This window comes from Lentinus tigrinus (assembly GCF_003813185.1).
Source record: "Lentinus tigrinus ALCF2SS1-7 unplaced genomic scaffold L226scaffold_48, whole genome shotgun sequence".
Classification (NCBI taxonomy): domain Eukaryota; kingdom Fungi; phylum Basidiomycota; class Agaricomycetes; order Polyporales; family Polyporaceae; genus Lentinus; species Lentinus tigrinus.
In genome coordinates, this window is record NW_027137957.1 from 185,124 (window position 1) to 197,051 (window position 11,928).

The 11,928-nt window shown below is 59.8% G+C and overlaps 3 protein-coding genes across 3 annotated transcripts; 2 read left to right on the plus strand and 1 right to left on the minus strand.

Moving 5' to 3' along the window:
• Positions 1-1,898: 1,898 nt before the first annotated feature.
• Positions 1,899-5,189, minus strand: L226DRAFT_471910 (G-alpha-domain-containing protein; the record flags this gene model as incomplete). Its single annotated transcript, XM_067676419.1, has 10 exons — positions 1,899-1,948; positions 2,023-2,076; positions 2,148-2,213; positions 2,337-2,535; positions 2,644-2,699; positions 2,776-2,931; positions 3,180-3,232; positions 3,435-4,136; positions 4,213-4,306; positions 4,916-5,189. The coding sequence occupies 10 exons, from the start codon at positions 5,187-5,189 to the stop codon at positions 1,899-1,901; spliced, it is 1,704 nt and encodes a 567-aa protein (XP_067529963.1).
• Positions 5,190-7,526: 2,337 nt separating this feature from the next.
• On the plus strand, positions 7,527-8,919 carry L226DRAFT_277523 (uncharacterized protein). Its single transcript, XM_067673534.1, has 2 exons — positions 7,527-8,115; positions 8,542-8,919. The coding sequence occupies exons 1-2, from the start codon at positions 7,630-7,632 to the stop codon at positions 8,809-8,811; spliced, it is 756 nt and encodes a 251-aa protein (XP_067529964.1). The 5' UTR covers positions 7,527-7,629; the 3' UTR covers positions 8,812-8,919.
• L226DRAFT_277524 (polysaccharide lyase family 4 protein) lies at positions 8,920-11,829 on the plus strand. The gene is made up of 15 exons (XM_067673535.1): positions 8,920-9,160; positions 9,228-9,307; positions 9,375-9,473; positions 9,553-9,596; positions 9,681-9,838; positions 9,920-10,040; positions 10,101-10,120; positions 10,190-10,213; positions 10,298-10,302; positions 10,381-10,405; positions 10,471-10,542; positions 10,636-10,848; positions 10,922-11,016; positions 11,098-11,568; positions 11,647-11,829. The coding sequence occupies exons 1-15, from the start codon at positions 9,028-9,030 to the stop codon at positions 11,683-11,685; spliced, it is 1,599 nt and encodes a 532-aa protein (XP_067529965.1). The 5' UTR covers positions 8,920-9,027; the 3' UTR covers positions 11,686-11,829.
• Positions 11,830-11,928: the final 99 nt, after the last annotated feature.

Here is an 11,928-nt window from a genome sequence, read left to right on the forward strand (position 1 = left end):
ACGTCGGCTCCATTACGCGTCCATTGTCCAACACTGTTTCTCGGACCGTCGAATGATGCAGATGCCACAACCGAACCGCCTCCCTAGTCCATTATGATTATATATCCGCCCAAATACCGACCAGGCGACATTTTGCGGAGCACCCCAAACATGACCGGACGGATCGCAGCCCCGCGGCAAACCTAGCCACAGTCGAGACTAACAGACACCTGCATGGAAGCAATATTGACTAGCTGCGCCGCTGCGGTGGGCTCGACTTGAAGCTTGAAGTTGACATCGAGCCGCCTAGGGGTCCAACAACACACGCTGCACAGCATGTCGCGAAGGCCACCGAATCTCAGATCAATCCGGCCCCGTCCCATCATACGTACTACGTGATTACTGTACTGTATTGACGTTGGACTTGGAGGGGAGACAGTGCGCCGGGTGCGGAGGTGCGGCTGCTCAGTGCTGAACGTTGAATCGAGTGACCAGCTACCGGTATCTCGGGATGAGCTGACGACCGTCGTATGTGGTGCGGTATACACTCACCCATTCTACAGCACACTACCGGGTTATCGACGAGTTCCACAGGCTGTCGAGACTTGGGAGGTTAGGCCCTAAACAGCGCACGCGCGAAAAAAACGTCATTACAACTCGAACATATGCCGCATGTACGCGTGGCGCGACACTGCTCGAGACAAGCGCCCAAAGATTCGATGGGCTAAGTACTATACTACTATACGTCACAACACAGAACCGGGGCGGGGCAGCAATAGGAGCACAAGCAGAACGAAGAACGAAGAACGGAGGGAACAGCGAGCGAACGAATCCAAAGACCAGGATGGCTGGGCGGGCGTGGGCGTGGGGGGATATGGATATGGATATAGCAAGTACGAGTACGGTGAGGGTGCGGGTAATACGGGAAGACGGCGAAGCGAGAGACATCACATCATCGACGACGTCAGGCATCAGGGTGGGAGGGGGGACACGGTTATGAAGACACACACACAGGGAGGTAGAGGACGAGGAAGCGGTATGGATGAAGCAGACGGCAGAGGACACACAGTGGTATAAGGATCGAATCCGGACCCGGACCCAAAGGAAGGGAGATTGCGCTAGGGATACTACTACGGGAAGATGGCGCAGCTAAAGTACAGGGGTCAGGGTTCCGGATTGTATCGGGTTACGTCGGGGTGGAGTTGAGTTGGGCGTGAAGCGTGAAGCGTGAAGGTGCCGTCCTGTCGCTGTCGTCGTTCGCAATGGCAAAGGCAAAGGCAAAGGCAAAGGCAAAGGCTGCTGCGGTCCTAGCGGAAGGCTCACGTCAGCAACCTCCACTCAACTGTGCGGCAAGATGCGACGCGATGCGATGGAAGTCTGAACGTAATCCCGGAGCCATCCAGGGGGTAATTGTAATGCGAAGTGATTAGAAGGGATTAGAAGGGAACATGGAAGAAGAGGGAGAAGAGAAAGAAGAGAAAGAAGAGCAAGAAGGGAGATGGGGTCCTGGGTCCTGGGTCCAGGGTGCTGGACAGCGTGTGGAGAATGATATGTAGACGGACAGCCCACGGTGACGTCCGCTCGGGCGGAACAACGCGAACTCGAAGCCAAGAAGGGAAGACAGGAAGGACGAGGGACGAGGGATCGCGTGAACGCGTGAGCGATCCAAGGACGACACGACGGTCCGGGCCGCGTGTGTGTAAGGGGAGTTAAGGGGGCGATGAAACGAACGACACACACACAGAGAAAGAGAGAGAGAGAGCAAGCCGAATGACGCACGTACATGATAATGGAGTATTATACACCCTTGTCCTTTCGGCATTCGCAGAGGTTCGAGGTTCCCGTATCCCACCCACACAGGCAAGCAAGTACAAGGTATGCAGAAGCACGCGTGTGTCCGAGCTTCGCATCACATCACATCACATCAACGAAGACGACTTCAAGTTCGCCGTCAAGATGATGTCGCGCACTATGGCATCGAGGTTTGAGGTTAGTCAGCGCGTCGCCGGTTTGAGGAGAAGGAAGGATAGGACAGACACGCACCGTTGGTTATGATCATATGCGTCTTCCGGGTATCGGTGACAGATGTTAGATGTACTGTCGCAACCCCATCCGTCAGCGACTCCACACTCACCAAAAGCCAAAGAAAAGAGAGAAAGCACACTTACTGAACAGTTCCCTCGTCTTGTTCGGCGTCACCGACTGGTGCATCGCGCCAAACCGGTTGCGGAAATCTGCAGCAAAAAAAAAAAAAAAAAAAAACCCCGTCAGCCCATCCTGCCTGCTCCCAACCTCCCCAAGACCTCGGCCGGGCATCACGCGCAGAATATTAATATTGAAAAAAAAAATACACGCACACTGCGAGACCGTCTCGTAATCGTTCGGCCGATTATACGACGGCATATAGTGCCGCAGCCGCACGCCGCTCTCGAGCTTCTTCTTCAGCAGGTCGCACTTGTTCAGGAACAGCACAATGTTCACGTGCGCCAGCAGCCGGCTCTCGATCACCGACTTCCAGAGCTGGAACGAGTCCTCCAGGCGGTTCACCCGTGGGTCCTGTGTACGGGCACAAACACAAAACGCATGGCGCATCGTCAGCATTATTCGTTGGGACAGCACCAGAGAGAGCCCTGGGGTTCTGTATGCGGAGGGAGAGAGACGCACCTCAGCAAGTTGCTGGTCAAACGCGCTAATCGGCGCAAGGAATATGATCGCGTTCACTACGGAACGCACCGTCAGTCCCACCCCAACAAACCACCGTCCCCCAAAAGACGCGAAAAAAAAAGAAAAACGCACCATCGTCAAAATACGGAGCCCACGCCTGCCGCTGGTTCCGCGCCCCACCGACATCATAAATGACCCACTCGACGCCGCGGAACTCGCTGTTCTTCGAGAGCGTGAACTTGTGCTCGACCACCCCTGTCGTCTTCAGCCGGGCCTTCAGGACGTCATCTGTGTATATGCACCATGTATCGTGCACCGTGCACCGAGGCGAGCACGAGCACGAGCACGGAACGAACGGGAAGGGGAAGGAATGGAAAGGAAAGGGAAGAAAAGGAAGAAAGACGCATCAGCATCAGCGGCCGGTCCTATCGGAGGAACCCCCCCTCTCTCCCCCGCCCAGAGCCTCCGATCCGAACGGAGCGGGGGACGGGGGCCAGGGGGGGAGACGCAAGGAAAAAGAAAAAGAAGGCACTAACCATCAGTCGGGAAATACATCTTGGCCGTTATTCGGTCGATCTCGTCCAAATAGCTGTCCGTATACCGCATGTCAGCACTCCCATCGCATCGCAACGAGCATCGTACCCGCTCCGCTCCCGAACCCACTCCACGTCTCGCCGTCGCCCAGCCGACGACTCACACAAGGCGAACGATGCACGGCAGGCACAGGCACAGCACAGCACACAGCACAGACAGACAGACACAGACACATGTCCAGGAGGGAAGACACTCACAAGCCGCTGCTCTCCTCGAGCCGTATCCGCCGCTCGGCCAGCCGCTGGTGCACCTTCGGGTCGCGCCAGAGCTCAGTCATGACGGGTGCGCACCGATTGAGCGTGTGCACGGGGTCGTTCGGGTCCTCCCACCAACCCTCGAGCTCGCCCGAGTGCGCGCTCTTCGGGCTCCGGATCTTGCCCAGCGCGAAGTGCTTCTTCCAGTCCGACCCCGTCCGGATCGCGAGCTCGTGCGTCGTGCTGCTCACGATCGACACCGCGGGCGACGTGGGCGAGCGCGGCGACGTCGGGCCCGTCCCGTGCGCCCACGGGTGCGAGGAGGATGAGGAGGACGAGGACGCCCCGGGCGCGGAGGACGAGGGGATGGTGATGGGGGGCGGGCGCCCGGGCGTGCTGCTCGTTGCGGTGGAGGTGGAGGGCGAGGCGAGGGAGGAGCCGGAGGAGTAGGAGCCGAAGCCGTCGGGGAGGTGCGTCGCTTCCTTCTCGCCCTCCTCCTCGGGGTCGGAGAGGACGGCGATCAGGCGCTGTTCGAGGTCCATTAGCGGTGCGAGTCGGCGGCGGTACGACTCATAGTTGGGCTGTGAACCTGCGAGCGACGAGGAGGGGCGGTCCCCGCCGCTGATGATGATGGACGCAGGTTCGGAGTCGACAACCTCCTCTTCTTCGGGGAGGGTGTCTTCTGGGGCGATCGCCTCGAGGATGCTGGACGAGAGGAAGCCATAGGTCAGAAGTCGGGTCTGGTTACCAGGAAGCGGCGGGGCGATGGAGACAGACGTACCGACGGATGGAGCGGACAAGGTTGAGGTAGATAACGAAGCGCCATGCTATGCGTTCCTTGTGGAAGGCGGCAGGGGTGTGCAAGAGCTGGAACTCTAGTAGAGGAATAAACGGTGAGCGAGACGTCGACGAAGAAGGGACACAGCTTGAGGCGGTATCGGCGGATACAGACCCAGCAGCGGGCCTGTGGTCTGTTCAACGAGGCGGTGAAGATAGAGAGAACGCAGAAGGGATAAACCACAACGAATGGTTCCGAGCGACATCCTCAGCAAAGACTAGCTTGGCATCACAATTTGTGCAGGTAAAACCAAGTAATCCTTCACGGAAGCAAACGTCGGAACTGACTATGGGGATTTGACATATTGCCTCGCCTCGGTGCGATCGACAATGGGCGCTTAGGGGCGTCTCCGATCTGGCGTGAGGAGGAAGGGCGATCATGAGCCTCTGGCTGTGTATGTGACATGTAAGAAGGCTGCACAGGGAGGCAGGGACGGCTACGTGTCAATGGGACAGACGCGCTTACCTCTGGAGAGTTGTCGCTGTCTGAGCAAACCTTGTACAGGCAGAAGCAGCCGCGTCCTAGGATAAACGGACGATAGGGGGGCGAAAAGGGACGTATATCGTATATGGGCGCGGATACGCGGGGCGTGGGACGCGCCGATACCTCCTCAAGGCGGGGGGACATAAGAGCGGGGAAGACTCACGTTTGAGGGTTGTGCTCTTTCCGCTCTCGCTCTGGCCGAGGAGGAGGACCTTGACCTGTTTTCGCCTGCGGTTGCGCTTGTCGTCGTGTCTGAGCATGCGGTCGATGTTCTCGCTGCGCTTGCGTGCATCCTCTTCTGCCTTGAGTCTCTGTTCGCGCTGTTCCGGAGTCTCGTTTGGCGGGGGCTGGAGCGCGGCGGCGAGGGGGTCCGCGTCGGAGAAGGGGAGGGGGTGGTGGGCGCGGTAGACTGGCTGAGGCTTGTGCGCGGGGGCCATGGGGAGAGAGAGGGACGGGGGAAGGAGGGGCAGGGGCAGAGGGAGAGGCAGTCGGAATGAATGAGGGCGGTATGTGACAGGCAGTAGCGCTCTATGGCGGAAAAAGTCAAGTGTGAGAAGGCGAGCGAGGAATTCTGGAAGGCGACAAGGAACGGGAGCGTGTGGCTGGACGAGACGGAGAGACGAGACGGCCCCTCCGCCTGCCTCCCGCATAAGGAAACCCAAAGGCGCACGCGACGCTGCCCCGTCGACTCGGATGTCCCGGCACGGCCGTTCCCTTCAAAACGCCCATCTCGCCCTCCCTGCCCTGCTGCCTCTTCTCCCCTCGCTCGCTCGTGTCGCCGCGCAGAACAGCCAGCTCGTCGCACGCGTGCAACCGCACCGGCAGAACACACCATGGCGATAGCGCTCTCCTTCTAGAACGCAGCACATGGCGTATGACTTGGATGGAACCCCGCCGACATACGGCCCTCGCCCGCTTGCTCTGTTCCTCGTGGGAACTCCTGCATTCCTTCTCTCTGGAAATTCATGACTGCTCGGCCGGAGGACCGGAGCGACGAGCGCGTGCCGTACCTGGTACATCCCCTGGGCAAGTCCCAAGGCTAGCGTCGGTGTAGAGCCGTTGCTTGGAGCTATAGAACTTGAAGCTAAGCCCTGCACGTCTATCTGAACCCCGAGTGCTGTCCGCCGCGCATCGCAATAACAGATATGCGATCATATATTACTTCCGGCCACAGTACGGACGCTGAACGGAACGGAACGTCCATCCAATACATGCCTCCGTATCCTGGCATATGCACCGCGCGGCCATTTACACCAAGACCCGGGACTAGGACGCCACCGTGATCCTAGTATGCCTCAACGCGCCGGGGATCTGCCCGCCTCGCGCCTCCGAGTCTTCGCTCCAGCATAGCCGCAGCGTACGTCCAACTCATCACAGTTACACCCTCTCTCTTGTTACGTACCCGCCAGTGGCCATGCGCATGACCGGCCCATGACCCATCCGCGACGTCGTCACCTCCGAGTCTAAACCCAAGCCTCCCGCCCCACCGTCCGTCGCTTCCTCCGAAACAAGCACATTACCCCCGCGAGCGTCCGATTCAGAGGCCGGGTCCAGTTCCTCCGATTCGGTCGTAATTGTCCTCGGGAACTGTCCGGGCGGCGCGAGTTCCTGCGTGACGCGTTCGCGTTCTATAAGTAAGCGGCGCCCAGCACTGCTGGGCGATTCGGATATGCGATATGCATGATACACGGACCCGTCGAAGCTCGCAGTCGAAGCTCGCAGTTGGAGTCGTCACTCGAGCCCAGTCCCCAGGCTGGCAGCTGCAGCCGTGAGCCGTGAGCCGTGACTGGCTGCGAGGCCCGGTCGCATCTCACCCCGGCACCCTGCGCCCATTCGTCGCGCATGGTTCCCCACCCCGCGAGTCGCCCGCGGGCCGCAACCTATTCCATGGCCCATCTGCTTTCTGGACGCGTGTCTCTTAATCTCAGTTTGCATCCCGGGGGTCGCCCAGGCACACCGTTCTTCAGCGTTCGCGTCATTCTATATCCCCGGGCCCACTGTCAGTCTCTGTCTCGCAGTCTCACTGCATGAATGTCAGGTTCCGTGTATGTAGGTCATAACATACATAAGTAATCCGCGATCGTTCGACCCGAACGCCCCCGGGCCGCTGTACATACGTATTCGCCTCTTGCGTAACATACGCGGGGGCGGAGGTCCCCATGGCGACCTCAGTGGTGACGTTACTTGGACGTCTCCGAGTGGCGACCCTGGCCGCCGTCCCTGAACCCAGTGACCGTCCAGTAATACTACCGTGCCGTGCCCAAATCGAGCGTCGAAGTTCGACGGAGAATCCGACCGGGGTCCCACGCTCACCAGCCATGCACGGGGCTCACAAGTGGCGGCCACTGGACAGGTCTGTGTACTTTTATCGTTATATGCATGCGTACAGCTGTCCCCGCGGCGGACTCGGACTCGGACTCGGACGCGCCAGTGGCAGCAGCCAGCTAAGTACTTAGCACTCAGTACTTAGTACTTATCCTCGTTTGACGTCCGCCGCAGCACATGCACCTGGCACCATTGCGCCGCACAACTCACGCCTCACAACTCACGTACGCCGTCTTCGCGCCGCCTGCGTCACTCACTGTCAGGCCACGCAGCCTGGTGGGAGTGCGCGCGCAGGCGTGTTGCCTTTCGAGGAGCCCTCGCCGTCCAGACAAGAGGCCGGTGTGAAGGGCGCGGGATTACGTTCGTCCCGGACGCGGAGGCGCAGCGAGACAAGAGGGGAGAGGGGACTCGGAGGAGGGGAAGGGGAAGGCTAGGATCTGCTCCGAGTCTCTCCCATTCCCAGCTGCTCGAGTGCGCTGTCTCGCCGGGTGGTGCATGGCCAGTGCTAGCGATGTTTAACGTGGAGTGGATATAGAGGTTCGCCTGGCTACAATGCAGATTGACCGCAACGTCGCTCGTCGCGCGGTGGCTTCTCCCAGAGCCAGCATCGGCATCGGTCTCCTCTACAGTCCGCGTCCATTCTATTGCCAGTCTCTGCCACAGGTCCTTCTTTCGCCCCAGCACTTCTCTACTTGGCTCCTTTCGCCGTGTCTTAGGTACTTAGTCGTCGTCACTCCCCCGCCCCTCCTCCAGAGGAAGACGCTCTTTCCGCCCCCCCCCCATGCTGCTTTGCGGCCCTCCGACCCCAATCTCGTCCTCCCCGCCCGCAACCGCCGCGAGACTGATGTCGACGTTAACTCCGCTCTCCTCAGCGGCAGCGTGGTCTCCACAGCTTCCCGAGCCCACTGCAATCAAGGAGATTACCCTCCAGTTCTAAGGCAAGGCCGACACCCTGCTTGGGCCAGGCTTTGGGTTCTTCTCCTGCAGAGACCACGATGCCGGGATTACCCCGGATGCAGCGCTCTAGGAACTCACCTCGTAAGTTCTGCACTATATATAGCGACTCGAACAGTAGTAGCGCATGTACTGAGTACATCAGACCGAGAGACCGCGTTGTGCATATATGGGCCACGGACTACGTCATACTGCTACCTATATCTTGACGTGGACGCATTGAATGATGAACATAGCCTCTGCAGGGGTCATGGCACACATCCAGCTGTCTGCAGCACTGCTCATCCGGCCTCCCCTTGGTGGGGCACCGCTTTGCCGGACTTACCGGAGGAGGCATCGTATGTCTAGCGCCCATACAGCTGGAGTCCGATAACACTGAACCTGGCAACAATCGGTCGGTCTTCCATCGACCAAGCATGTACCCACTGCTCTCCGGCATTCCCACGTCCGGTTTTATGTCTGCCTTATATCGCAGCGCATTCGCTGATCATCCTCCTCGCCATCCGTCAGGTGTATACGGCGGCCCGTCGCCATGACCGCAACAGCCGACACCAGAGCATACGACACACTCGCCCTCGCGCCCCCTCGCTGCTCTTCGCGGCAGCGACGGACCGCGTCGCGTGCATACCGTGCGGTATGTCGTGGGCGCCGCGACAGCGTATTCTCCTGCCCCTCGGGACCGACGAGCTTCTAGCGGCAGTTGCCCGCTTGGCTCCCAGCTCCGGGATACGTCCGCGCGTGATCATGGGACGGGCACCCGACGAGTGCAGAGCGTGGTGACGACCGCCTGGCGAGGGATCATGCGCGCCCGGACTGCCGGGGGGACGATGCTCGCGTTCTCCTCGGCGGGCCGTCTCTATGGTCGATGGGTCATGATTTAAGTATCCTTCTTGTCCTCGGGTACCCCCTCAGCTCCTCGATCCCGCCGGCATATAAGTAAGGGACATCACCCTGGCCCCTCGATCGGTAGCATCCTTGAAGACAGGTCGCGCCACCATGTTGCTGAACAAGGCGTTTCGTGCGCTGCTGCCTATCGTTGCGCTCGCTGCCCCCGCTTTTGCGGCGTTTGGGATCACTACGTCTGGGTCGTCTTGGACTGTCGACACCGCCGGCGGTCTGGTCTTTACCAGTGCGTTCGCCGGACTTGATGATGTCTAACATGGCTATCTGGATGCTCACGTACTCTTTTCGTGCAGTCAACTCTAGCAATGGCGACATCACGTCGATGAAGTTCAATGGTATCGAGGCGCAGGACTCGAGCAAGTTCAGCCAGATCGTACGTCCATGTTTCTTGTCTTCCAGGGAAGTGCGGAGTGCATGCTGACCTCGTGCATTCGACACAGTCTTCGGGCCTTGGCTCCGCCTCCTGCACCAACACCCGCACCGGCAACAACAACAACTACATCATCATCGCCTGCCAGACCTCCACGCTCACCCAATACGTACGTGCACCCTCCCCGACGCACATTCCTCCGCCTTGCATCCCGCCTCGCATCGCATCCCACTCACAGTCTTCTGCAGTACGTCGCGCAGTACAAGACCCCGGCGATCCACATGGCCACCTAGTGCGTTATACCCCGCTCTCCCGACTCCCAAGGTGCATATATGCGCACTCGCTCATGTCTACACACCACACCACATACATACAGCACGACCGCCGAGCCGTCCGTGGGCGAGCTCCGCTTCATCGCCCGTCTGAGCCGGGCGACGCTCCCCACCGGCCCGACAGCAGCGACGATCTACGGCAACTCGGGTGCCATTGAGGGCAGCGACGTGTTCATGGTCAACGGGCAGACCCGGTCAAAGTGTACGCGAATTCTGCTTTTGCCGCCGTGCACACGCGTCGCGTTGGGAGATGTTCGCTGAAGCTATGCACTCTGCTCTACAGTCTACTCGTCAAAGCGCTTCATCGACGACCAGGTCCACGGCGTCACGGGCAGCGGCATTGGGGCGTACATGATCATCCCCGGGGTGGGCTACGAGAGCAGCTCTGGTGGTCCGTTCTTCCGGTATGTTCTGCACTTTGCGGGTATGCTGAGCATTGCATGCTCACCAAGTTGGTTTTGCAGCGACATTGACTTCCAGGGTGGTTAGTACACCTCGCTTGCAGCGCCCGTTATCCCAGCATCGCTGACAGATAGCCCCTCATGGTACCAAGGCGACCAATCGGAGCTCTACTTCTGTGAGTCTACCTTTTTTTCAAGTTATTCTCCTGCGCTCGATATAGGATGCCATAATCGCTGACGCACGCTCACCCACCTTCTAGACATGGTAAATACCACGTTTCGCGTGTGAGTGCACGGCGCAGCAGCTAACAATCACCGGTCCCCCCCACCGCGCTTCCTCCAGAACTCCGGACACGTCCAGACTGAGTGTAAGCGCTCTCAATGGAATTCAGTCTCTTGTCCGCAACAAAGCCCGACTGATATCCGCACGCAGCGTACCGCCAGGGCCTGCACGGCCCTTACGCGCTCTGGTTCACAACCGGCTCCGCCCCGTCCGCCGACTTCGGTGCGTCCCCGTTCCCCATTCCCGTCCCCCCTTTCCCCGTCCCCGTCCTTGCGCCGCTGACCTCGCGGGCCTACATAAACCATAAATATATAGACACGACGTTCTGGGAAGCGCTGAACCCGAGCGGGCTGACGACGTTCGCGAACCGCGGCTACGTGCGCGGGACGGCATCGGGGATCCCGTCTGCGTTCTCGGACAAGATCGTGATCGGGTGGGCGAACTCGGCGGCGCAGTACTGGGTCAAGGCGAGCTCGTCGGGCGCGTTCACGTCGCCGAAGATGAAGCCGGGGACTTACACACAGACGTGTGAGTGTCATGCCAGTGGTTGTTTGGAGGGTGCGCGGGGTGGAGGCTGAACGTTTGAATTTGTTGCATGCAGTGTACAAGAACGAGCTCGCGGTCGGCACGACCACCGTCACGGTTTCTACTGGCACGACGGTGACTGCGAACATTGCGGACACGCACGCCGACGACGTGAGTTGTCTCCGCACATCCCAGTTTGTCACCGAGGAGCGCAAAGCTGACCCCTCCCCTCTTTACCGCCCCGGCTGGCAGAGCACGTCGTACATCTGGCAAATCGGCGACTTCGACGGCACGCCCGCAGGCTTCAAGAACGCAGACAAGATCGAGACGATGCACCCGTCCGACACGCGCATGGGCGGCTGGGCGGGGATCGCCTACACCGTCGGCTCCTCCGCCGTCTCCTCCTTCCCCATGGCGCTCTTCAAAGACGTCGGGCCCGTCACCGTCAACTTCAGCCTCTCGTCGTCGCAGACCGGCGCGCGCACGCTCAAGATCGCCACGACGCTCGCGTTCGCGGGGGGGCGCCCGACTGTGACGGTTAACGGGTGGAGCAGCAGCACGCCCCCGGCGCCGAGCCAGCCGGATAGTCGCGGCGTGACGCGCGGGACGTGGCGCGGGAATAATAATGAGTATACGTATGCGATACCGTCGGGCACGCTTGTGGCGGGCTCGAACACGCTCACGATTTACGTTGCGTCAGGGTCGAGTGGGAGTGATTACCTTGTGCGTGTTTTTCTTCACTGTGTTATCTTTGTGTCTGCGTATGTTGTGAAGGGGGTGCTGACGCGGCGTTTGTTGCAGTCTCCGAACTTCATCTTCGACGCGCTCGCGTTGTACTAGGTGCCGACTCTAGCGCAAGCCGCGCAGGCGTAGAGCTTGAAGGATCCTCCGAAGATGGAGACCGTGGCTTTCTCTCCCTCAAGCCCTGTATGCAACGCGTGCACGATGGTTTTGTTATACTATATATACTCGGCTACTCGTCTACCTTGCACATCTCCTTCAGGCTGCCCGCCGCCCTCGGACGCCCAGGCACAAGATCGCACGGCGCGGCGTTGAACGCGCCTCCTGCAAGGGGGGATAAGG

What these genes read in the sequence shown, in the direction of transcription:
- L226DRAFT_277523 (XM_067673534.1), top strand. Translation starts at nt 7,630, where the DNA reads ATGCAGATTGACCGCAACGTCGCTCGTCGCGCGGTGGCTTCTCCCAGA. An exon ending in GCGCTCTAGGAACTCACCTC is followed by an intron (nt 8,116 to 8,541) that starts GTAAGTTCTGCA and finishes GCCATCCGTCAG; the next exon opens with GTGTATACGGCGGCCCGTCG.
- L226DRAFT_277524 (XM_067673535.1), top strand. Translation starts at nt 9,028, where the DNA reads ATGTTGCTGAACAAGGCGTTTCGTGCGCTGCTGCCTATCGTTGCGCTC. An exon ending in TCTGGTGGTCCGTTCTTCCG is followed by an intron (nt 10,041 to 10,100) that starts GTATGTTCTGCA and finishes TTGGTTTTGCAG; the next exon opens with CGACATTGACTTCCAGGGTG. An exon ending in CGAGTGGGAGTGATTACCTT is followed by an intron (nt 11,569 to 11,646) that starts GTGCGTGTTTTT and finishes CGTTTGTTGCAG; the next exon opens with TCTCCGAACTTCATCTTCGA.